General features: G+C 44.3%; 1 protein-coding gene across 1 annotated transcript in view; it reads right to left on the reverse strand.

Moving 5' to 3' along the window:
* The window catches only part of NRK (Nik related kinase), a 123,552-nt gene that overhangs the window by 99,453 nt on the left and 731 nt on the right, over window positions 1–23,368 (reverse strand). The window contains 1 exon segment of the mRNA XM_015408386.1: window positions 15,748–15,813. Coding sequence (XP_015263872.1) covers window positions 15,748–15,813 — 66 coding nt within the window.

Consider the following 23,368-nt stretch of genomic DNA (forward strand, 5'->3'; position numbering starts at 1 on the left):
GGCGAGTTGCGGCTCGCTGTTGTCCGTCGTGGGGTTGGGACTAGCGGGGCTGCCTACCCACTCTGGAATCCCATCCTCGTCGCCAATTGTTAAGTCCAGTGCTTAACAAATAGTCAGAGAGTGATTTCAGCAAAACTCAGGTTTATTTCAGCTCGACGATCACTTCTCTAACACGGTACAACTTCTGATAGCCCGAACAGCTTTTCCATTGCAGCTGCTCGGTATTTAAACATTCCGGGCTAATGTAGCCACTCCTACTATACAGTTATCAACCTATCAGGTTGAGCGCATAAGGGACCAATCAGAGTCTTTCCCGCTTACATACATTTGAACATGATTGGTCGCATTAGTCTTGGACTTCAATCCCTGTTCAAGACGAAGCTTAACATAGCTTCCCAATTAGGTGTTTCACAATACACATTAGGTATTCTTGGCAGCTTCAGAATACACTACAAGAAGGCACACCACAGCAAATTCCTGTGCCTTGAAAGGCATCACACAGTCAAAAACCAGCACCTGTCATATTCCTTTCATTATATGAAGAAAACTTGAAACAGGTTTTACATGGCGTGCTCTATTTGATATTCATTTTATATATTTCATTTATGCTTGTGGTTGTATGAATTTAGTTTGAGTTAGTTTGTTGTATTAGAGTGCTGGCTTTCTGCTGTGAATAAATTTGTTGTTGTTGAGACAGTGTCATGCCACTGATACTGATGGAATACCAGCCAGTTGAGAACCCTATGTACAAGACCTCTCGCACCACTCTCCTACCTACTTGGGAAGAGGGATTGCTTTTAAAGTACCTGTATGTGAAACACAAACCCCAAGGGAAAGGAGAAAAAATTGCAGAGCCTACAGCAGAACAAAGGGCCGGATGGTCTTAAGGAAGACAGGAAAGAGGCTTGCCTTGGAGCGAACGGCTTGGCCTGGCCGTAGTTCTGCACTTGTCACAGAGACCAGACTGTAGCGGAAGGGGACGGCTTCAGTAGCTCCTATAGCCCCAGTTCTGCATGCAGCCCCAGACGTGCGGAATGTGCAGGCCTCTGCTCCTTGATTTCCCTATGAGATTTGAGCATTGCAGCCGGTGTGTCCTGAGGCATATCCGTTTATTTCCTCCCATTGTGGAGGTGGAAATGAAGATCATGTCCTTCATAGCCTCCGACAATTCACAGATGAAAAAAGGGATGCGTTTGTAAGGCCCCAGTGCTTGAACCACCACCACCACTCCACTACATTATTCGCCAGATGGGAGGCTTCTTGAGAAATGGTTACTAAACAGTAAAGTGAAGCACTTGCATACCCCCATACTCACAACAGCAACTGCCCACAATGCCCAGACACAGACATAAAGATGGAACATGGCAAACGAGGCCCCAAGTTTGACACACTGATTCCATCCCACCAAACAATATATTTGAATTGTTTTCCAAAATGCTAAATACTGCATTCTTTAATAATATGCTGTATGTGCAAACTACAGTGCGGCCACCTGCTTGAATTATATTCCCTAATCTTGCTTGAAATCCTTTCCCAAAATAATTTATTAGAATAATAAAAAGACCTCACTAGTTTTCCAAAAACCAGGAGTTCGGCGGCACCTTTAAGAGTTAGTAGAGTCTCCTTTTTCAGCAGACAGTCTTCCAGATTAAAGTGGGGTGGGCGGGTGGTAGTTTAGTGGTAGGGGTGGGTGGGTGGTAGTTTACTTCCCATGCAGAAGGCCTCCAAATTCAGGCATGGGAATCTCCAAGTAAATGGATCTCTGATCGCAGGAATGGGACTGCTCTACAGTTAGCACCCTGAAATCCACTTCCAGTCATAGCATACACAGCGGTTTGATTCAGTACACCTCCATATGTTCAAGGCTGCAGTCCTATCAGCAAAGTTATATGGGAGTAAGCTGCATTAAAAATGGTAGGACTTCCTTTGTGGACAGCAAATCACGGAATCTCCCTGGCCATTAGGTTTGGAAATGCTTCTTATTAAAAATCAATAGCATATCTGATTGCAGTTTTTAAAAAGAATACCACCTTCTCACTCTCATTCTCCCCCCACCTCCTTCTGGACAAGGAAACTTCGGATGAAAAAAAAGCAGGAAAAGGCAGCCAACAGCTGCAAGGTTTAGAGAAGCTACTTTTGAGGCACAAAAAAACCCCTCACCTGTCAATGAACATAAAAACAGAAGTGTTCGATGCTTAACAAAATAGTCAGAGAGTGATTTCAGCAAAACTCAGGTTTATTTCAGCTCGACGATCACTTCTCTACACAGTACAACTTCTGATAGCCCGAACAGCTTTTCCATTGCAGCTGCTCGGTATTTAAACATTCCGGGCTAACCACAGCAAATTCCTGTGCCTTGAAAGGCATCACACAGTCAAAAACCAGCACCTGTCCTATTCCTTTCATTATATGAAGAAAACTTGAAACAGGTTTTACATGCGTGCTCTATTTGAATATTCATTTTATATATTTCATTTATGCTTGTGGTTGTATGAATTTAGTTTGAGTTAGTTTGTTGTATTAGAGTGCTGGCTTTCTGCTGTGAATAAATTTGTTGTTGTTGAGACAGTGTCATGCCACTGATACTGATAGAATACCAGCCAGTTGAGAACCCTATGTACAAGACCTCTCGCACCACTATCCTACCTACTTGGGAAGAGGGATTGCTTTTAAAGTACCTGTATGTGTAAAACAAACCCCAAGGGAAAGGAGAAAAAATTGCAGAGCCTACAGCAGAACAAAGGGCCGGATGGTCTTAAGGAAGACAGGAAAGAGGCTTGCCTTGGAGCGAACGGCTTGGCCGTAGTTCTGCACTTGTCACAGAGACCAGACTGTAGCGGAAGGGGACGGCTTCAATAGCTCCTATAGCCCCAGTTCTGCATGCAGCCCCAGACGTGCGGAATGTGCAGGCCTCTGCTCCTTGATTTCCCTATGAGATTTGAGCATTGCAGCCGGTGTGTCCTGAGGCATATCCGTTTATTTCCTCCCATTGTGGAGGTGGAAATGAAGATCATGTCCTTCATAGCCTCCGACAATTCACAGATGAAAAAAGGGATGCGTTTGTAAGGCCCCAGTGCTTGAACCACCACCACCACTCCACTACATTATTCGAAACAGGTATAGGATCACCTTAATCTGCTGCAGTCTATATTGGTTTATTCTACAAACGTGTCCTCCCATTGATCTAAAAAGCCAGGAGGGCAGGGGTTTTTTGCCTTAAAGTTATACCAGAAAAACATAATTGCCCTACAATCTGCCATTCAACCACACAGGGCATGAAACAGCAGGCTGTGTGCTGCACTGACACACATGACCATGACACGTAAGATTAACATGCCCCCAGGTATTTATTTTCTAGAGAGCTTGGAGAATGAATGAGAATGCTAGCAACACCCACAAAACAGTCACATCACAAGGCGTCCCAAGAAGGCAAAGCCAGTTATAACATAGGGAGGATGATTTACCAGGGACATGGCGAAAATCGGGCCTGACCTTGGTGAGTGGCGACATTTGGCAGACAAGGCCTGTTGTTTAAGTCTTCTCCAGAAATGAGGTACAGAAATATGCAGAGGAAAGGCCAAGGAAGAATGTTTTAAATGAAGCCCAAAATCTGCACATCTATTTACACTTTGCAGCTGGGAGGACTGCTATCTTGAATAGTTTATCAGCACGTCAACTGCAAAATAAGCCCAATCCTGTTTTTAAAAGCAAGTTCTTGTTTTGAAAATGTGGGAGAGAGAAGCTTCCAAATGAATGCATCTACCAAAATCAATGCCATGCCTACTTTTGACAGTTACACAGGGGCAGGCTTTTTAGTGCCCCAGGCAGAAAATCCAACTGGCACTCCCACCCCCCATACACACTAATTAACAGGATGTACAATCCACCCAAAATTTCTCCTGGGCAAACTCCATGGAAATGGACAGGAGCTAATCAACAGGACTGGAGAGGGATGTGCCAGCCGCAAGAGCACACAGGACACTGCTTGCATGTTCCAACAGCTATTCCCCATCTCTCCAAGGCTCAACGCAGCTCCCAGCAGAAAGCAGAATGGTCAAAATGGCAATGATAAGTTAAAAAGAACAATAAACAATTGCAATAAAATCAAAAGTGGAGACAATACAACCTCTATTTGGTAGCCAGTTTTGCATCTTCTCAAAAAAACCCGAGGGAGGGATGGAAGGAGAGAGACAGAGAGAGGGAGGGAGACAGAGGGAGGGAGGGAGGGAGAGAGACGGAGGGAGGGAGGGGGAGAGAGGGAGGGAGGGAGGGAGAGAGAGATACATTCACTAGGAGAAGCCACTCATTTGCATTACTGTTGTTGTGGTTGCAGTTTAATGGTCCAGAATGATCAGCTGGTGTTTCCTCCATGAGAGTAAATTGTTAGAAAAAGGGCCCCTGATGGCTCTGTTCAAGTACGCATTAGAGCTGGGAAGAACTATGGGGCAGGCACAGATGTGGGTTTCCAACAGCAGGACTGAGTTGGGAACAGACAGACACAGAGAGAAGCAGGCATTGCTCTCTAAGCCTTCAGTGCTCCATCCCTCAAAGGGACCCATCCCAGGTAGGGCTGTCCTTGGAAATCCTCACTGCTCCGGAAAGCTTGGAGCAGGTAACATTATCAAGAAAGTGCATCCCGGTTTATTAGACTAAACATAGCCTTAGTTAAGGGCAAAATCCAGGGGACCCCCCACATACACACTGACAGTATTTAGACAATACCCAATATTTAGCCCGTGCCACCTGGACCACTGTGTGCCACAAGTAGTCATGCTAATTTGGCTGCCTAGGGGGAAATTACCCCACCCCCACCCTGGCCTGGCGTGATCTGGTCCATGGGGTCGCGAAGAGTCGGGGTTGCAAAGAGTCGGACTCGACTGTGCGACTGAACAACAACAACACCCCACCCAGAATCTTGCAAGGAAGGGAAAAGGAGGTGACTGTAGCTCTTCCTTGAGGCTCCTCTCAAACTACAGCGCCTTTTCCCGTTCCATTCAACTGGATTGGGAAAAGGGATGTAATCTGGGATAACCAGGGTGACGCGCATCTTCGGAAGGACCCTTGAGAAAAGACAGTGAGAAGCAGAGGCAGAATTGTGTTCCCTTTTGTACAGGTATTCCCAGTTGCACTGTCTCTCACACACATCTGCTCAATACAAAGGAATGGAAATTCTTGGTGCACCATACCAGCCATACCATACGGGAGGAAAGGGAAGCACAAGCAGGAAACAAGGGGGAAGGAATACAATTGCCCCGCCTTATCAGACCATGTTGTTCCAAGGTCTAGGGCAGGGTCTTCCCTGATTAGCCGGGGGGGGGGGGGCCCTGGTCTTCTGCTGCCCTCAACAGCTGCCTGTACAGCCCACTGGATCAAGCCAGCCCTTGTTATAAGGCAGAGTGTGGGCATACTGTAAAAAAATTGCCAGCAGAACACAGACATACAGAAAGCCAACCTACTCCCAGGCTGGGAATTTCCTGGAGCTCTGGGGGTAGGGCCTGGGGAAGGCATAGTCTGGAGAGGGGAGGGACCTCAGCTGGGTATAATGCCATACAGCCTGAAAAGTACTGGGTTCGCCGCACGGAGGACTCGGACGACGACATACTGTAGCACACGTTTATTGTACTTCACACAAACAAAGACTAACTAGAAACGGCCAACAGGGCCAACTATATACATATCCACCCAGCAACCCCCCCATTCCCATTGGAGGCTTTGAATGTCCCGCCAAGGTGGCTATTGGTTGGGGCTGGGGGATCCAGGATCCGAAGTTTCCATTGTTCTAGGATCCAAGGTCTGGCCTGTTCTGCGGACCCCTGGTGGCGGTCCACGTACACAACACAGCCAACCCTTCCAAAGCAGCCTCCCCCCTCCCCAGGAACTAACTTCTGCAGTCTGGAGATCAGTTGAAATTCTGGGAGATGTCCAGGCCTCACCAGGAGGTTGGCAGCCCTAATGCATGTGTAAAAATCAATGCTCAGAAGGAGAAAATTAGTGGAAATTATGGCTGCCAACTCTGGCTTTAGAAATTCCTGCAGATTTGGGGCCACAGCCTGGAGAGGGTGATATTTGGTGAGGGAGCTCAGTGAGGATGTGACCGGGAGAGTCTGCCCTCTGCAGCTGCGGTCTCCTCCAGGGGACCTGAACTTTATCCTCTGGAGATCAGCTGTAACTCCAGGAAAACGCCAGGTTATACCTGAAGGATGGCAACCCTATGGAAACTGAGAATGAGACCTGGGCTTTCTGCTCCTCCCTCTCCAGTTCCCAGGACTAACGACTCACCTTCATAGTTTTCTGCTTCACCTCTGTCATTTTACCTCAAAATGCAGTCAATCAAACCAAGGGGCTTTAACAAACACTAAATAACGCACTATCAATCCACTTCCAGTGCTCTTTGCAACTGGATTTTGCTGTATGAAATGGCAAAATCCACTTGCAAACAGTCACTTAAGTGGATTGAAACTGCATTATTTAGCATATGTGAAAGCGCCAAAAATCAGATTCTTGAGGGGGAAGAGACAGCTGAGCAAGTTGTAAGAACACAGTTAAATACACTACAGCAAGTGCCTGTCCCTGATGGCCACCAGAGGAAAGAGAGCCATCGACAACGGACTGAAACATACACTTTCCACAGAGAGTAAATCTCTGTTTGGATCGCACATTCTTTGGGGCTTGTCCGAATGGCAGAATTACTTTTCCAGATTTTAAACAGGGAGGCTTCCAAACTCCTCTGATATTCTCCCCAGATTGTGGAGTTCTAAAGCAACTGGTCTTACTTTCATGACCCACTTTTAACTTCCAAATTTTGTGCGGGGCTGCTATGTGCAGTTTGTTGCCGCTTTAACCTCCTTCACTTCATATGCCTCTTTCAGCACTCCCATTACTGATTCCCATGGCTAGAACAGAAATCTCAGTGTAATTACATGTAAGGGTGAATCAAGACCAATGAGCAGAAATCCATGAGTACTACAAACTACAAACATGTAAGTACTACAAACAAAGAAATCTTGATGCAACCACGCAGCAAGTTTGCTTTTTTGCAGTGTTCCATCAATACATGCACGGGGAGTGGTAACCTACAGCAGGGGTCCCCAACCTTTTTTGGTCCCACGGGCACAACCAAAAAATGGTCACCCCAGGAGGCAGAGCCCACCACAGAATGTCAGGGAGTGAAATCATGCATAACTCAAACAGCAACTCTTCAACATTTCAGGCAGAAGCTCTGTTTAACAGGATGCCTTTTTTAATGAACATACTGTTTTAAATTCTAAAGGAAATTAACCCTGACTGTTCCCTGGAAGGCCAGATACTGAAGATGAAGCTCAAATACTTTGGCCACCAAATGAGAAGGGAGCACTCATTGGAGAAGACCCTGATGCTGGGAAAGACTGAAGGTCAAAGAAGAAGGGGATGACAAAGAATAAGGTGGTTAGACAGTGTTATTGATGCAACAAACATGAAATTGAGCAGACTCCGGAGGACGGCAGAAGACAGGAGGGCCTGCCGTGTTGTGGTCCATGGGGTTGCGAAGAGTTGGACTTAACTGCGTGACTGAACAACAACAACAACAACAACAACAACAACTGTTTTAAAATATCTTCTTGCATGTACGCACAGCTTGCTTTCAGTCAGTCAGTAAAGCTCCTTGTGCTGTGGTGGCTGCTACTCCCAAAGCAACATTAAAAAAAAAACCCAAAAAACCCTGCTCAGCCAATGAGAAGCTCTCCTGGGCAAAAGCCTCATCTGGCCCCGCCCACTTTCTAAAACCCATGGCAGGCACCAGGAAAGGTGTCAGCAGGCACCACATTGGGGGCCCAGAGCTAAAGGGTCGTAAGAAGAGACAAATGGGCTAAAGGATTTGAAAGCAGCAGCAAACTACAAACGTTCCAATATTGCAACTAGTTTGAGCAATTATCCTATTTTAACTGGAATTAAGGGAGAATGGAATGCCTCTCAGAGAAATTCCACTACAGTATAATAATGGACTGGGGAAACAACTGTCTGTCCCTAAATTGTAAAACACAGAAGTTTCAATTTGCAAATTTGGAACTCAGCATTTCCCTCTGAATTATGAAATCCGCTACTGAGTTAGGAGCAGGGCCAGATTTTTCTGTTTCCACATGGAGGGTTTGCTCCAGTTTTGTGCATAAAAGGGAGCGGATTTACATTTATCTAAAAGAATTGCATATTTAACACTCAACAGCTTGCACTAAAAGAGACAAAGTTTTTAAAAGGCCAGAATAAAAAGGGTTACGTGCATAAAAATGGTTTCTTGAGCATATATTCAAAAGAATAACCTAATTGTTCCCTAAATGATAAAAGGACTTGGGGGGGGGGCTTTTATGACTATTACTATTTTTGCATTCTCATTTTTGTGATTCTAGTCTCAGGATGTAAAGTAAACAACATTTTTTTTTAACCGAGCCCCTTCCCTTCTTACCTTTCAGCCCCTGGGTGTAAGGTTTTTACTTTTGACGGCATCTGAGATTGTGCAACTCCCCCCCCCCTCGCCCATCTATCTTCTGCATCTGCTGTGGTTTTTTTATTGGATGGTGTTTTTTATTTCTCATTGCTCCAATGGCTGTGTAATTGCACTGCTGTCCAATTTTTATTTTGAGGTTGTGTATTTATATTGTTTTGTGATGATGCATTTTATCTTCCCATCTCATGCACCCCCTTGAATGCTAGAGAGACCAGGGGGAGGCAGGGTATGGATTTTCTAAATAATAAATATTTGGAGAAAATTTGGCAGCTTTAAATAAGAGACTGCTTGAACCGATTATCAGTGAAAAACCTATGCAGAGTTACTCCACTGAAATCAACTGCATTGTTAATCTTTTATGTTCAGCTGGGAAGCCCTCATATTGAAGTAATACAGTTTCTCTTTCAAACTCTTTATTTTTTATTTCTCGGATTTGCTGCAAAGTACATTCACGGACAGCACATGTAAATAAATCAGAGAGTCCATCCACTAAATCAACAGCATTTCTATTTTATAACGTTCCTTATACATTTTAGGAGAAATGTTCCCAGGCAGCAGTTATAAAAGGAAGATGGTAAGCAGGGGAAACATAAGGAAAAGGATATGAAAACTCCCCCCCCCCTTAAAACCCCAGGTTGGTTTGTCTTCAAAAGAAACCAGCATAATTTTTGACTCAATAGACCCAGACCTTCCTAGCTTCTAAAGAATGAACCTTGTAAGGACCAAAGAGATAGGGTGACCAGCTCTAGGCTGGGGAATACCAGGAGATTTTGGGGGTAGAGCCTGAAGAGGGCAGGATTTGGGGAGGGGAGGGGCCTCAGCAGGTACAGTGCCAAAGATAAATTGCAATACTGTGAGATCTCGAGGTCCCACTTGGAGGTTGGCAGCCCTTCCAGACAGAAGAAGCTTTTGGAAGCTGGTCTGCCTATGCAAAATGGACTATCCAGCTGACATTAAGTGGAAGAATGGAAAACCATGAGACCTGAGAGCTTTAAAAGGGCCTGTTTGGTCACTGCATCATGCAGCCTTATTAGGGTTGCCAGGTCCGAGTTGGAAAATACCTGGAGACTTTGGGGGCGGAGCCAAGAGAGGGCAGGGTTTGGGGAGGGGAGGGGCCTCAGCATGGTACAATGCCACAGAGTCCACCCTTCAAAGCAGCCATTTTCTCCAGGGGAGCTGATCTCTGTCAGCTGGAGATCAGTTGTAAAAGCGGGAGATCTCCAGGCCCCACCCGGAGGCTGGCAACCCTAAGCCTTATGCTAATGGAAGGCCCACAAGGCCAGGTTGCAGTGGCCTCCGGCTATCTGCTAAATTCCATTTCTTCTTGTTGAACCCACACCCGTCGTGTCAACTTTAGGATGAGTGCAATGGATGAGTAACTGTGCACAGTGTTGGAGTTTACAGCCTAAGGCCCACCCGAAGTAGCCATACAATCCTAATCAACCATTTGCCAGTATCTGTTTGTTCTGAAAGTGAGCAAATTGTGGTCATTGTTCCTAACTGCAAAGTGACATTCTACTTACTGTTTTTTTAAAACAGTGGTCTGTATTGGTCAAGGTTTTGATTTTTCCATACAAAAGCATTTTGCACTTAGCAGTTTCAGCCAAAAGCAATATTATTTGCAAAAAACGTATGATAAAATACCTTTTCTAACAAGAGTCTAAAGATACGGTGGATAAATATGGTTATCCAAAGAGCTTGGGATCTCTCCTCCTCCCCTTTATCTTCAAAACAACCCTGTAAGGTAGGTTAGCCCAAAAGAGAGAATGGCTGACCTCCTACAGAGTCTGCCATAGATAACTAACTAGGCTAGTGAGTGGTAAACACTCTCACACCATGTTTCGTAGTATTCCATATGATATCAGGGCAATTTGTGTTCGATGCTGAAGTTTGCTCTGTCACCCTCTCTGATTGGGGTGACACTCACATCCTACCTCTCAATTATCTTTCCCAAAATCCCATTTTAACTTACACAAAGGCCTCACTTTGTGTATAGGTGGGGGGATGGGGAACAAGCCCGCAAAAAAAAAAAAAAAAAAAGGAGAGGAAACGGCAGTTGATTTCCTGTGTGGAATTTCTTTCCTCCAGCCTGTTTCCGTCTACTGATCCTTGACACTGTGGGGAGAGTCGGCGGAAGGAAGGAGGAGAGATATTACTAGTCTTCATGCTGTTAATGTACTCTAAATGTAGAACTGCTTGCAATCAGGGCTCAGTGCATCCTTGGGAAACTGGTATCGGCCAGCTTCAAGACAAAAGCACACAACCAAAGCTTAACATATGCCATCTTTTTATTACATACTATGTCAACAATTGCACACTGGTCTCTGAAACAAGACAGTTGCCAGTGCTGTGGTTTTCTCTCTATGTTTATAGGTACCTATAGAGCTGCGGTGGCTCAAGTGGTTAAGAGGCTGAACTGCAGGCTGCGGAAGGTCAGTAGTTCAGCAGTTTGAGACCTGAGTGTGCCGCATGACAGAGTGAGCTCCCATCTCTAGTTCCAGTTCCTGCCAACCTAGCAGTTAGAAAGCAAGAAATTGCAAGTAGATAAATAGGTACCACTTTGGTGGGAAGGTAACAGTGTTCTGTGCGCCTTGGTGTTTAGTCATGCCGGCCACATGACCACAGAAATGTCTTCGGACAACGCTGGCTCTTCAGCTTTGAAACGGAGATGAGCACCGCAACCCTAGAGTCGGATTCGACTGGCTTTCGAGCGAGGGAACCTTTACTTTACCTATAGAGTTTACAGCATGCGTTTATTTCAAAAGGAACTGTACATGGCCCACACTTTCTCTTTCCCCTGTGCTTCTTTACTCAACCAAATACACAACACCAAACCAGAGAACAAGCAAAATGCCCAATGGTGGGAAGCTCTGCATGCAAAAATGTCCAAAAGATTTTAGGTTCAAAACGATGGCTGAGTTCATTTACCCATCCAACATTTTTTTAATTATTCTGTACTTTTTAGTGCTCATTTCTTAAATTCAGCCTTCAAGCGACTGCCTGAGGCATTCCTATCAACACAGACTTTCTGCCATGCACACAATCTACTTCTACACTTCATAATTTAACAAGGCCGTGAGATTCATTGCACTCCATGCTTGACAGTTCTCTCTCTCTCAAAACATAAATAAAACTCTCTTTTATGAAGTTATTTCTGCTCTGGATAAACAGAAGGCTGGTCTCCCACATTCTCAGGCTGGGTGCTCTTATGCTAAACCAGAAGTGCCAAACAAAGCAAGTACTTCCCCATTCCTCCCCCAAAGTAGGTCATTCCTCCCCCCCCTGCACATGACCAAAGCATGACTCTTCCTGCCAACTACTTGGCTGGCGAGCATCCCATATGAAGCACAGAGACCACTAAGATAGGCCCCAGCTGGTGGACTGCTCGCCCATGGACCCCCTTCTAAACTACACCCCAGAAACAGCCATGTTATGCTACTCAGGTAGTGTTTTGAAAATAATTGTCTCTTGAAAATGAGGTTTAGTTTGTTCCAGTCAATTGATTATAAATCAGCTTCTGGGTTGAGGGGGCTGTCAGATGGTTGTTCCCCTCCTTGACCCTTAGTCCTCTCTGTCAGCTTTAATACAATGTGGTGCAGTGGTTAGAGTGTCAGACTAGCATCTGGGAGACCCAGGTTTAAATCCGCACTCTGCATGAACGGTTGCTGGGTGACCTTCAGGCAGACACTGACATTCAGCTTAACCTACTTCAAGGATAAAATAGAGGAATTATGTATGCTGCTTTGGGTCTCCACTGGGGAGAAAGGTGAGGTATAAATGAAATAAATAAATATTTATTTCTCGGATTTGCAGGTTCCTTGCACTCAAGATGGCTGTTCTAGTAGAGATGACTGGTCATATTAAATTTCCTTCTAACTATTGGAAGAGAAGGCCTTGCCTTGACACTGTCTCTTAGCCTCAGCTTCTAGAGGGGGGTTACAAGAGAGTTAGGTAGACAGACAGGCAAACTCTTCTGTGTCTGTCCCTTTGATGTGTAGACTGATACCTCTCAGGGAAATTGTCTTCCTTCCTTCCATTGACACTTCTTTGTCTTCTCTCTCACATGCACAAAGAAGGAGCACATTGCTTTCCTCTCTTTGCACCATGGATGCAACCTCCATCTGCATCCACCCTAGGTATTTAGAATAGTTAGATCCTACCTATCTCTCGTCTTTACTCTCTAGAATGGAGTTCCCTGAATAAAGAATTCTTATTAGTTTGAAACTGACAAGTGGCCCTGTGTAACTCTGTAACTTGCTAGCACATGTAGGAACAAAGAGAAGCTCTGCTGAGTTTAGCCTTTTAAGTGCACTCTGCTACAGAAAAATACAGATTACTGGCTTACCCTACCAGTGAATCTATCCTTCAATAACCAAGTAAGACAGTTGGTTTGTCTAACCCTTTACGGCCTACTCTGATAAGCACCAACAAGTGGGTGTCTCCAAAGCTAAGCAGGGTCGGCCCTGGTCAGTATTTGGATGGAAGACCATCAAGGAAGTCCACGGTCACTATGCAGAGGCAAGCAATGGCAAACCACCTCTGAACATCTCTTGCCTTGAAAACCCTAGGAGTTGCCATAATAACCAAGTCCCTGGGTGAAAACCATACTATTAGCTGATGAGGACCCTGAAACGACTCGCTTGGTGGCAAAATATCTTTCGACAGTACTATTTTTAAAGCGGCTTTGAAATGTTATAAGTACCTTTTGTGTACAATTTTAAAATTTTAAAACTAATTTCCATAATATCATGGGATTTTATAGAATTCATTGAAGTTTATAAAATGTGGTCTGATATTACTGATCGAGAGCATGTTTATTAGCTTTTATTGTAAAGACGTTCTGCCTAAATTTCTTGTAATTTTATGTAATGCGTTTTATAGTTGTTGTTTGCATGTTTGGCTTAAGACTTTGGGTCAATGAAGCTAATAAATGAAATGGAAATGGGCAAAAAATGGAAATGGGCAATAACCAAGTAAGACAGCTGGTTTGTCTAACCCTTTACGGCCTACTCTGATAAGCACCAACAAGTAGGTGTCTCCAAAGCTAAGCAGGGTCGGCCCTGGTCAGTATTTGGATGGAAGACCACCAAGGAAGTCCACGGTCACTATGCGGAGGCAAGCAATGGCAAACCACCTCAGAACATCTCTTGCCTTGAAAACCCTACGGAGTTGCCATAAGTCAGCTGCAACTTGACAGCAAAAAGCCCCCAAACAACACATGAGATCTTCTACATGCAAACTAGTCTGTCACTGAGGTTATGCCCCCCCCCCAATACATGTTGTTCCCTGAGGCAGAAAATTACAACGGTAAAAGTGTAGTGATAAAACAAGTAGTTGGAAATGTGCTGTGTTTTTATTTATTTTACTCCATCCATCAGCCAATAAAATAAGACACATAGTGGCTTACAGGAAAGCTTACAACTGAAAATACAAAATGTCACATAAAATCCAAAAGCTGCACTAAAAACAACATGAAACAATAAAAGCTGGCAATAAACCATCCAAGGCAAAAAACATAGTAGAATCAAACCGATCCAAGGCAACAGCATGCAGGATAACGGAATATCAGGAGAGAGCAAACCACTGAACTAAAGAAGAATAAAAGAAAAAGAAAGAGCAGTAGGGCAGAGTGTGGATTTCACTGCCACCCCCGAAAAGCAAAGTCTTGAAAAACAGGGTACCCTAAAGTGGGCCGGTTCACTCTGTCTAAGAGTAGGGGTGTGCTTGCACTATCACATAATGAGCTTCCTCAGGAAAATGCCAGAAGGAAGAAGACTTAAGGAATGATAATCAAAAGGGTAGGTACCAGTCAGAAACAGAGAAAGAACTGCCTTGTTCACAAGTTACAGTGAATTTACGTACAATCCATGTACAGTGTACATTTGATTTTTCTTTATACATCTGTGAAGAATTCTCATGTGACATTCAATGCATGTACAGCTGAACTTATGACTTTAACCACACATTTATCCAGGTACTGGTCCCCAGTTTCATTTGTAAAGTGAATGTACATTAGCTCTTTCTTACAAGGAGATGTACGCATGGAAATGCAGGATGTAAATGCATTCACTGTAGCATGTGAAATGGGCTTGCGTGGAGGCTGCTCGGGCCCTAAATTCCATCACAAATTCTTCTTACTACCCTATTCCATCACAAATTCTTCTTACTACCCTATATTTACTTGGGCTGCATGTGGATGTCAAGGGCAAAGATTTGTCCGTGACAACAAAAGAGCCGGGTTTATTCTTCAGCTTGCACTTTCTCCTGTCCCTCCTTTACATACAGAAACCTTTTTAGTAGTCTTTCTTCTAGCTGCAATTTGGTATAAACATCCACATTCAGGAGCATTAAACCGTGATTTGCCCCTTGCTCATAAATCAAGATTAAACCTGCCTTGTGGACAAGAAACAAATCCCAAGTTTTGACATCACAAACAAACTGTGGCTAAATCAAAGTCTTCTTAAACTGTGGCCAAACTTAGATGTCACAACTAACTGTGGTTAGACAGAAGATTTCCTGATCTGGGAAGCCTGGATGGCCCAGGCTAGCCCAATCTCATCTGATCTTGGAAGCCAAGCAGGGCTGGCCCTAACTAGTATTTGGATGGGAGACCTCCAAGGAATTCTAGGCTCATAATGTAGAGGCAGGCAATGGCAAACCACCTCTGAACGCCTCTTGCCTTGGAAACCTCATGGGGTTGCCATAAATCAGCTGTGACTTGATGGCAAAAAATATATATCTAACCACATTCCTTTTGATGTTTGTGTTTGACTGCAATTTAGGAAGCCTTCGATGTCAGCTCCACAGATGAGGGGGTGGGGAAAAGCATGTGACTTCAAGAACTGGGTTTGCTCACAACATCTGTACACTGCCCATAAGAAAACAATGCAATGATGACTAAACACAGTGATAAAACTCCAGTCAGTTACCAGATATCGATTTCCAAGCATCAATCAAGAGTAAAAATGCATTCTATTATAAGATGACCGATCACTTAGGTTTGTCTCCAATCTGTAAAAACCCCCAAGAAAGATAACTGTAGGGAATGAACAACACAATAGTCATTGTAGAAGCTCATTTATCAAGAGAAGCAGCAGAGATAATACACACAGACAAACCTGGGAGTTTAAACCATAGTTTTGCTTAGGATTAGATGGCATTAGTTACACTACAACACAAAAATAAAAGAGTTAGGTTGCACAAGTCCAGATTTTAGTTAAGTGCATTTGCCGTGAAATATATTCAATATTTTTAGAAAGATCTCAGACCTTATAAACTTGTCCGTATGTCCCATTTCCAACGACTTGTACCAGTTCAAATATCCCTGCCGGATCCTGGAAAAGAGAAAAAAATGAAGTTGTATTTTATTGACTTCCATCTAAAGCAGATCAGCATTTTGTGGTTTATGGAAACATCTCTTGGTTCTCTTTATAAAAAGACTATTGGGGAGATCTCCTCAAGCGTCTTCAAAACTAACTAGAGCTGTGAAAGAGCCCAGCAAAACAAAAAACAAAAAATTAGGAGTAAGAATTTTCTGTGCTTCACTTCTTTATTGTTTTGGAATTTGTTTCTGTATTGTGTTCCATTCTTCTTTAACACTAGTTAAAGTAGAATAATGATATTAATTCTGGAATCAAATAATTAATACTTCGCTGTGGTTCTCCAGTCATCTACATTTTGTGTCAATGATGAAGGCTGATAAAATATTGCTAAAAACCCTGCTGTGTCAGTGATGAAGGCTGATAAAATATTGCTAAAAAAGAAAAGAAAAGGGAAACCACCTTGATGTGATCATTTGCATTACTGCAGCAGAATCCTTTCTGCGCAGCATTTTGTTTTTCTGCTGTGCTTAACTACTCTTAGTAAAACTTTACATAATATGACATCAAGAATGCTTGGGAGACAGTGTTTTTTCAATGTGCACATGCATTTCAGGAACATCGGGAGAAGATATAAATTCAAAGATACTGCACGAGCACATGGTTGTATCCAGCCAGCTTTTCCACTAGGGAGTAAGGGACGAGGGGTCCCCTTTGACTACCCCAAAAGGCTATGCTGGGGGTCATGGGACCTGCATGGACAAAAGCCATGTAGAAAAGGGACTGTAGTGAGGAGGGGAATTAGGTGAGATTAAGCGGAAAAGCTGGCTGGATCTACCCCACAAGATTCTATAAAAAATTGGGAAACGAAAAAGGATCAAAGGATAATTCTCAAAGCATTGATTCCACCCTGAAAACCAGAACCAATAAACCAGAACCCCCAAATCCAGGGAGAAGTATGGATGAAGAGCATTTCAGAACCATCCCTAGTTCTGCAAACAGTTGGTGGAAACAGTCCAGCGGTATCTCCCACTTGCAAGGAGTTCAAGGCACAGCTATGCTCAAGGACAAGTGGATGGCAAGGGCTGGAATGTGGAAACGTCTACAAGGGAACCACAACTATTCTGGTAAAGCATGGAGAGAACAGAAAATTAAATTCTGTTTAAAGCGCACCCAGGCCAAAGTAAAGTGACCTTATTTTCTAAAAAAAGATCAAAAAGAAAACTGAGGGAATGGCCATCCCAAAATCACACAGGAGGCAGAGCCAAATCTTTGCAGCAATATTGCAAGGAAAGGCAGTGCATAACTTAACCAACTCCATTTGAAAATACAAAAAAAAAATTTAACTCGCTTGGACCAGCTCGTCTTCCCCAGCTGCTGCTTCTCATCAAGTTCTGGCCTGAGCCCTGACCTGGACAGCCCAGGGAAGCCCAATCTCATCAGATCTTGGAAGCTAAGCAGGGCCGATCCTGGCAAGTATTTCAATGGGAGATCTCCAAAGGATACCAGGGTCGGGAGGCAGAGACAGGCTATCAAGTCACTTCTCTGAACATCCTCCATCCATGCCCCAGCAGGAGTCGCCAGAGGTTGCCATGACTTCCAGGCACACAGGCCCACACACAAAATGCAAAAAATACCCCCCCACTGACTTCTGGTCTGAAAGTAAAATCCATAAAGCTAGACTGAGTCTTTCAGTGGCTGCATTTCAGCAATGTGGCATTTCTAAATTATATTAAAAGCCAAGAAGTCCTAGTCATTTAAAAGACACCTTTTCTTTGCTGAGTTTCCAATACCTAATCTTAACTGATTTCCAGCTGCTCTCCTGTGATGTTTACCTTGCATGTTGAAATGTTGAGAAAACCTGAATTCCCATAATTTTATACATATAATAGAAGTACCTTACCAAGAGTTTAACACAAAAAACTCTAAAGTGCTCAGTTGAGTTCCATCTGCTCTCTTGCAAAGCTTATCTTGGCCCCGGTCACACGGGAGGTTTAGGGCTGGAAGAGGGACGGATCGGGGGCGCAGCAAACGGGTGCGATCCCACTGCAACATCTGGGAAGTGTTGCGCACCCGTCCCCGATCCGGCCCTTCAGGCCGAAAATCCGTAGTTAAAAGAAACCACCTACAGAGGTGGACTTACCAGACTTATTGGCCGCATCAAGTGCGGCCGTGGGATTGCCGGCGCGTCCTTCTGCCGGCGCATCTGAGGCTCCTGGCCGAACTGCGCATGTGCACACATGCGCAGCCGGCTGCCTTGGTCTCTGGTCGGTGGCTTCTGATTGTGCCGGGGAGCAACAGCGCGGTGGCTCAGGGGATCTATGTGATCCCACCGCCGCATGTTTCTTTTGGTGCGGCTCTGAATAGCCGCACTTTGCCCGTGTTTTTTTCTGCCGTGTGGCAGGGACCCTTGCTTATCCAAACTAACTTTCAAAAAAATCTCCCTTTCTATAATTAACATTATATAAAGAAAGCACCTTAATGAAAGAACTTTGAAACAAAAGTACTGAATAGCAAGAAAAACACTGGGTTATTTTTCCCCTGTGCAAAGTCCTGTATAAATATATTGACAGAACTTAGCTTTTGTGGTAAGATAATTTATAAGAACAAGATAAGTTTTGCAAGGGAGAAGCTGTGGGGTTTAAAAATTGTTTGTACATACATTTTATTGTAAACCACCTAGTTCTTGTGCCTGGACTGAGCAGGACATAAAACTGAAAATACATGTTAGAATACATCTTGAAAAACAGCTTCTCATTATGGCAACCACTGCAGAAAATAAAACCAAAAGAGCAAGATCACAGCTTCTACCTGGTTTAAATATGGAGGAAGTACATTATGCTCTGGCTTCCTGCATAGTTTTCTTTCTCACAGTGTTACAGAAAAGTATGAAAACAGCCAACTGGCCTTGCTTCGTCCAGGTCAGTTGTCTTGCCTTAGACCTTTCGGACTTTCTCAACCAATGATGAAGACAAAGCAAGAAAAGCAGCATATGGTACAGTGCAATACAGTAATTAACCTCAAAGTGATGAATGTTTGGGTCAAGATTTTGGCATCTGTCAAAGGAAATGTAGCACACTTGGCAAGGGCTAGATAACAGAGGGCCATACAGGCTGTGGGATACCGAACGCTAGCCGAGAGAAAACACTACATCAAAGACACATCCAGCTCAGATAATTAAGAACTTGGCCTGGTCAGATGATGGAGTTGGTGATCTACCACTAAGCATTCCAATCAGAACAAGGACAGGGCAAGGACCAAAGGCGGTGCCTGGGGTAATATTACCATGCGAGGCCTGGTTTAACTTTTCATCCTGACCAAAGGTTACCCCATTTAAACCAGGCTTGTGAATTGTCATTTGCTTACTCAGCCTAGTCACCTGTGGTGAGTAAGAACTGGTTTCTAGGTTACCAGACAAGAGCATTTTTGTAAATCAGGTGAGAGGTGGTTCTTCCTTCCTTTCAGGTTGCTGATGCATCCACAACTGTCTTCTATTAGAACATGTGGGCAGCAAGACTAGGAAAGCATTCTAGAGGCCAGAATTGTGATTTAAGATTAGTTGTCAGGTTGATCCTTGAGTAGAGAGCAGGGGCAGAAGAGAAGATTGTGCCTGTACCTTTAATGGCTACAGATTTTGACAAACGTAACTTCTCTCCCTTCTGCATGGCAAACAGATTTATATTTTTTGATAATAATAGTAACAATAATAATAATAATACTCTTGCCTTATTGTAACCTATTAAGGAAGAATACTGGAATAGAAATAAACACTACAGCTAAAATTCAGTTATCAACACAATACAGAATTTTATCTGTTGTGAGCCACTCTTATAAAGGTATTGGAGTCCCGTTACTTTCATATGGGGGAAGTACTTTTGTACTGCAGATACTGGCACAGAAACTGACATGATTCCTTGCAACCATGGCATTGCTGTGCAGAAGAGGAAATCCGTTAAAGGTTCAGCTTGTTTCCAGCTAATAAGCAAGGGATACTTTGCAAGAGCTGAATTGCTAGATCGCAGTCACACCTCCTTGCAAGAGCTCTTCTACTCTAAGAGGCAGCCAGTAGGAGCAGAGTGATCACGCCTGCAGCGTGTAAACAGGATACTATACTATAAATACTTGGCCCTGATTCATTTCCGATTAGTCAGTGTTTTCTGTGAGATTTACAGTGCAATCTTAAACCACATTACACTCTTCTAAATCCATGGATTTCCATGCGCTTAGAAGGGCGTAAACTCTGTTCAAGATTACACTCGGTATCAGTTGACTTTAGCTGGATTGGGGCTGCTGTGAGAAGGGACTAGTCAGCCAAAAGGTTTGATGGATAGAGTGTGTGGAAGGGCTGCACAGTATCAGCCTCAAATTTACAGATTGCAAGGACAGATGCTGAGAAAATGATCTGCAAAATTAATTCTATTTCCTAGAATCCTCCAGTGATAGCCTCCAGAAGAAATTAACAAGAGTGATAAATTGCATAGCCAAGATACCAAGGAATTGGTCTCTGGAGCTCATATTAATTTTTTTGGATATATAAATCTCTCCAATGAGGTTTAAATGATGTGATGGATTTTATACCTGATGTTCCAGGCCTCATTCCCTGGCTAGGAAAGGATGCAGGATGTACTGGAATGTTTCTATTTAATGGAACGGACAAAACCTGTCAGGATGTGTGGCTACTCTTGCTAGGGACTCCACATCACAGGGTGCATCCACAGGACCCCCCCCCCCCCAAAAAAAATCTCGGGGCTCCTCCATTTCAGAAATCCCACCAGTTCAAGTCCAGTGGCACCCTGAAGACCAGTCTTGTGAATAATTCTCAACACGCATTCAGATCACGAGACCAAACCGATTTCAGCATTTTTTTTTTAAGTTGTGGTTTGTCTGAAGATCTGCTGAGCCCTCTCTCTCGCACATGTGCTAGTTCCTTTGTCCCCACCCTTCCCTGTGTTTCTGTCCAGGAATTGCTTCAAATAATAAACGGCATGAGCTAAACATTCATTGGATCAGCTCTACACCAAATGAGTTCTTTTGTTTGCTTGTTTTTGGAATGCTAAAAGTTCACTCATCCCCCCCCCCCCCCCCCCACTGTCCAAAAAAAATCAGGCGGTGGAGTGAGCCGTTGGTTTTTAGAAAACAGTGTCAAGGCACGTACTTAGCACAATCAACCCCAAGTTATTCAAAGCCACAAAACCAGGCCCTAAATATCATTTTAAAAAGTATAAACAGTCAACACGAGAACCAACAGACCGTTTCCAAACGTTGTGCCTCTTTTTCCATAACATTCTGAGCTCTATGCTTTATCAAGAGGCAGTTCCAATAATTTTAACGGCTGACTGTAGACAGAAAGGAGGGCAAGACACTGAACTCGTGATTTCCACCACAAGTCTATTTCAGACTTTTTCAGAGTACAAGAGGCCTGACCTGGATAGCCCAGGCTAGCCTGATCTTATCAGATCTTGGAAACTAAGCAGGGTCAAACCTGGCTACTATTTGGATAAGCAACCTCCAAGGAATACTAGGGTTGTGACGCAGAGGCAAGCAATGGTAAACCACCTCTGAAATGTCTCTTGCCTTAAAAACAAGTCTAGTTCGCCACCCAGTGGTGCATAATGTTGAAGAAGGTAGAACTTTTAGCTGCCAGACAATCTTAGGATCTCCTGGCTATACTACACACACTGTCATATGATAATTGATTAATTAAGAGTACAAGAACTTGTCAGCCTGAGCATATTTATCTAATGCATTTTCATCTCACTCTTCCCCCAAGAGGACGGGGGTGACACACATAATCTCCGGATCTTCATGTTATCTACCCTATGAAGTAGGTTAGGTTGAGAGGGTATGACTGTCGGTTCACCCAGTGAGCTTTATGTGAGGATTGGAACTCAGATCCACTCTCTAATCACTAGATTAGACTAACCTCTACTTATTTTATCTACTTCATTTATCCTCCACTTTTCCCCAAAGGGAAGCCACGGTGGCTTACAACATTCTCCCCTTCTCCACGTTATCTTCACAACAACCCTGTGAGGTAGGTTAGACTGAGGCCAAGCAGCTGGCCCAAGGCCACCCAGCAAGCTTCCATGGCAAAGAAGGGATCTGAACCTGGGTCTCCCACATCCAAGTCCAGCACTCTGACCTGATACTATCTGCATGCTAAAGAAGCTTAAAGGCTGAAGTGTTGAATGGTTAAGAGAATATGACCCAGAAAGCTACTGTTCCAAATCTCACTTCTGACATCAACTTTCAGTCCCCATCTGCCATTAACTACATGGAGCTAGTACCGGTAATACTGACCTGTCTTACAGGGTTGTTATAAGATCTATATACACATAAACAGCTTTGAACACTTAGCAAATGCCCTATAGAAGTTAGTTCTTGTCAGGGGTCGTTTCATAGAAAAAGAGCTAGGGGAACTCATTAGCATAACTCATTAGCATATGCCACACCCCCTGACATCACCGGAAGTGTGTCATAAGGCCACACACCCCGCCCCCAACAGTCCCGGCCGCCGCCGCCGGCCTTGCAGCTCCACTGCCGAGCCCCATAAGGGGCCAGGTGGGGAGAGGCAGGGAGGAAGCAACTTACCTTCCCTCTTCTCCTGCCTCCTCCTGGCTGAATGAGGGCCAGAAGCAGGGGGCGGGGCTTCGTCATGTGCCCCGAACCCCGTACCTCACCCGGGGAACTGCGTTCCCCCCCGAAATGACCTCTGGTTCTTGTAGATTTTCCAGGCTGCATGGCCGTGGTCTTGGCATTGTAGGACCTGATGTTTCACCAGCAGCTGTGACTGGCATCCTCAGAGGTATAACACAGAAAGATGGAGTACTCTACAGTGTACAGAGTACTCCATCTTTCAGTGTTATACCTCTGAGGATGCCAGTCACAGCTTCTGGCGAAACGTCAGGTACTACAATGCCAAGACCATGGCCATGCAGCCCGGAAAATCTACAACTAAAGAACTCTGGCCATGAAAGCCTTCAACAACATATTGTCCTATAGAAGTATGGTTGAAAGCCACACTGAATTGTATCTAACTGTATTAAATGCAGATTTAGGAGGGCAGCCATGTTGGTCTGAAGCAGCAGAACACAGTTCGAGCCCCACTGGCCCCTTTAAGACCAACAAAGTTCTTCTATTCAAGGTATAAGCTTTTGTGTGCATGCACACGAAATGAATGGCTTGTATCTGAAGAAGTCTGCATGCACACGGAAGCTTATACCTTGAATAGAACTTTGTTGGTCTTAAAGGTGCCCCACTGGGCTCGAACTTTGTTCTGCATTAAGAGCTGTGAACTAGGAAGTCATGGGGGGGGGGGCTTGTGGCAAGCCACTGTTGCTGCCAGTGCCCCCTTTGGAGGGCTGGTTCCAGAGAGCAAGGCAGCTGAGTGCTTCCGTACAGGTGCTGCGTGCTCTTCTGGCTTGGCAAAGAGAGTCATATGCAACAGGCTTTGCACATCCTACTTCTGCCAGGTTGGCTTCAGGAGCCTTGTCCACCTCCTCCCCTCAGTCTTGAAGCTGGCCCTGTTCATCTGCAACATTAAAGGTTGAAGGGCAGATGAGACATCAAC

Source organism: Gekko japonicus, unplaced genomic scaffold (genome assembly GCF_001447785.1).
Source record: "Gekko japonicus isolate JY-2015 unplaced genomic scaffold, Gekko_japonicus_V1.1 scaffold643, whole genome shotgun sequence".
NCBI lineage: Eukaryota > Metazoa > Chordata > Lepidosauria > Squamata > Gekkonidae > Gekko > Gekko japonicus.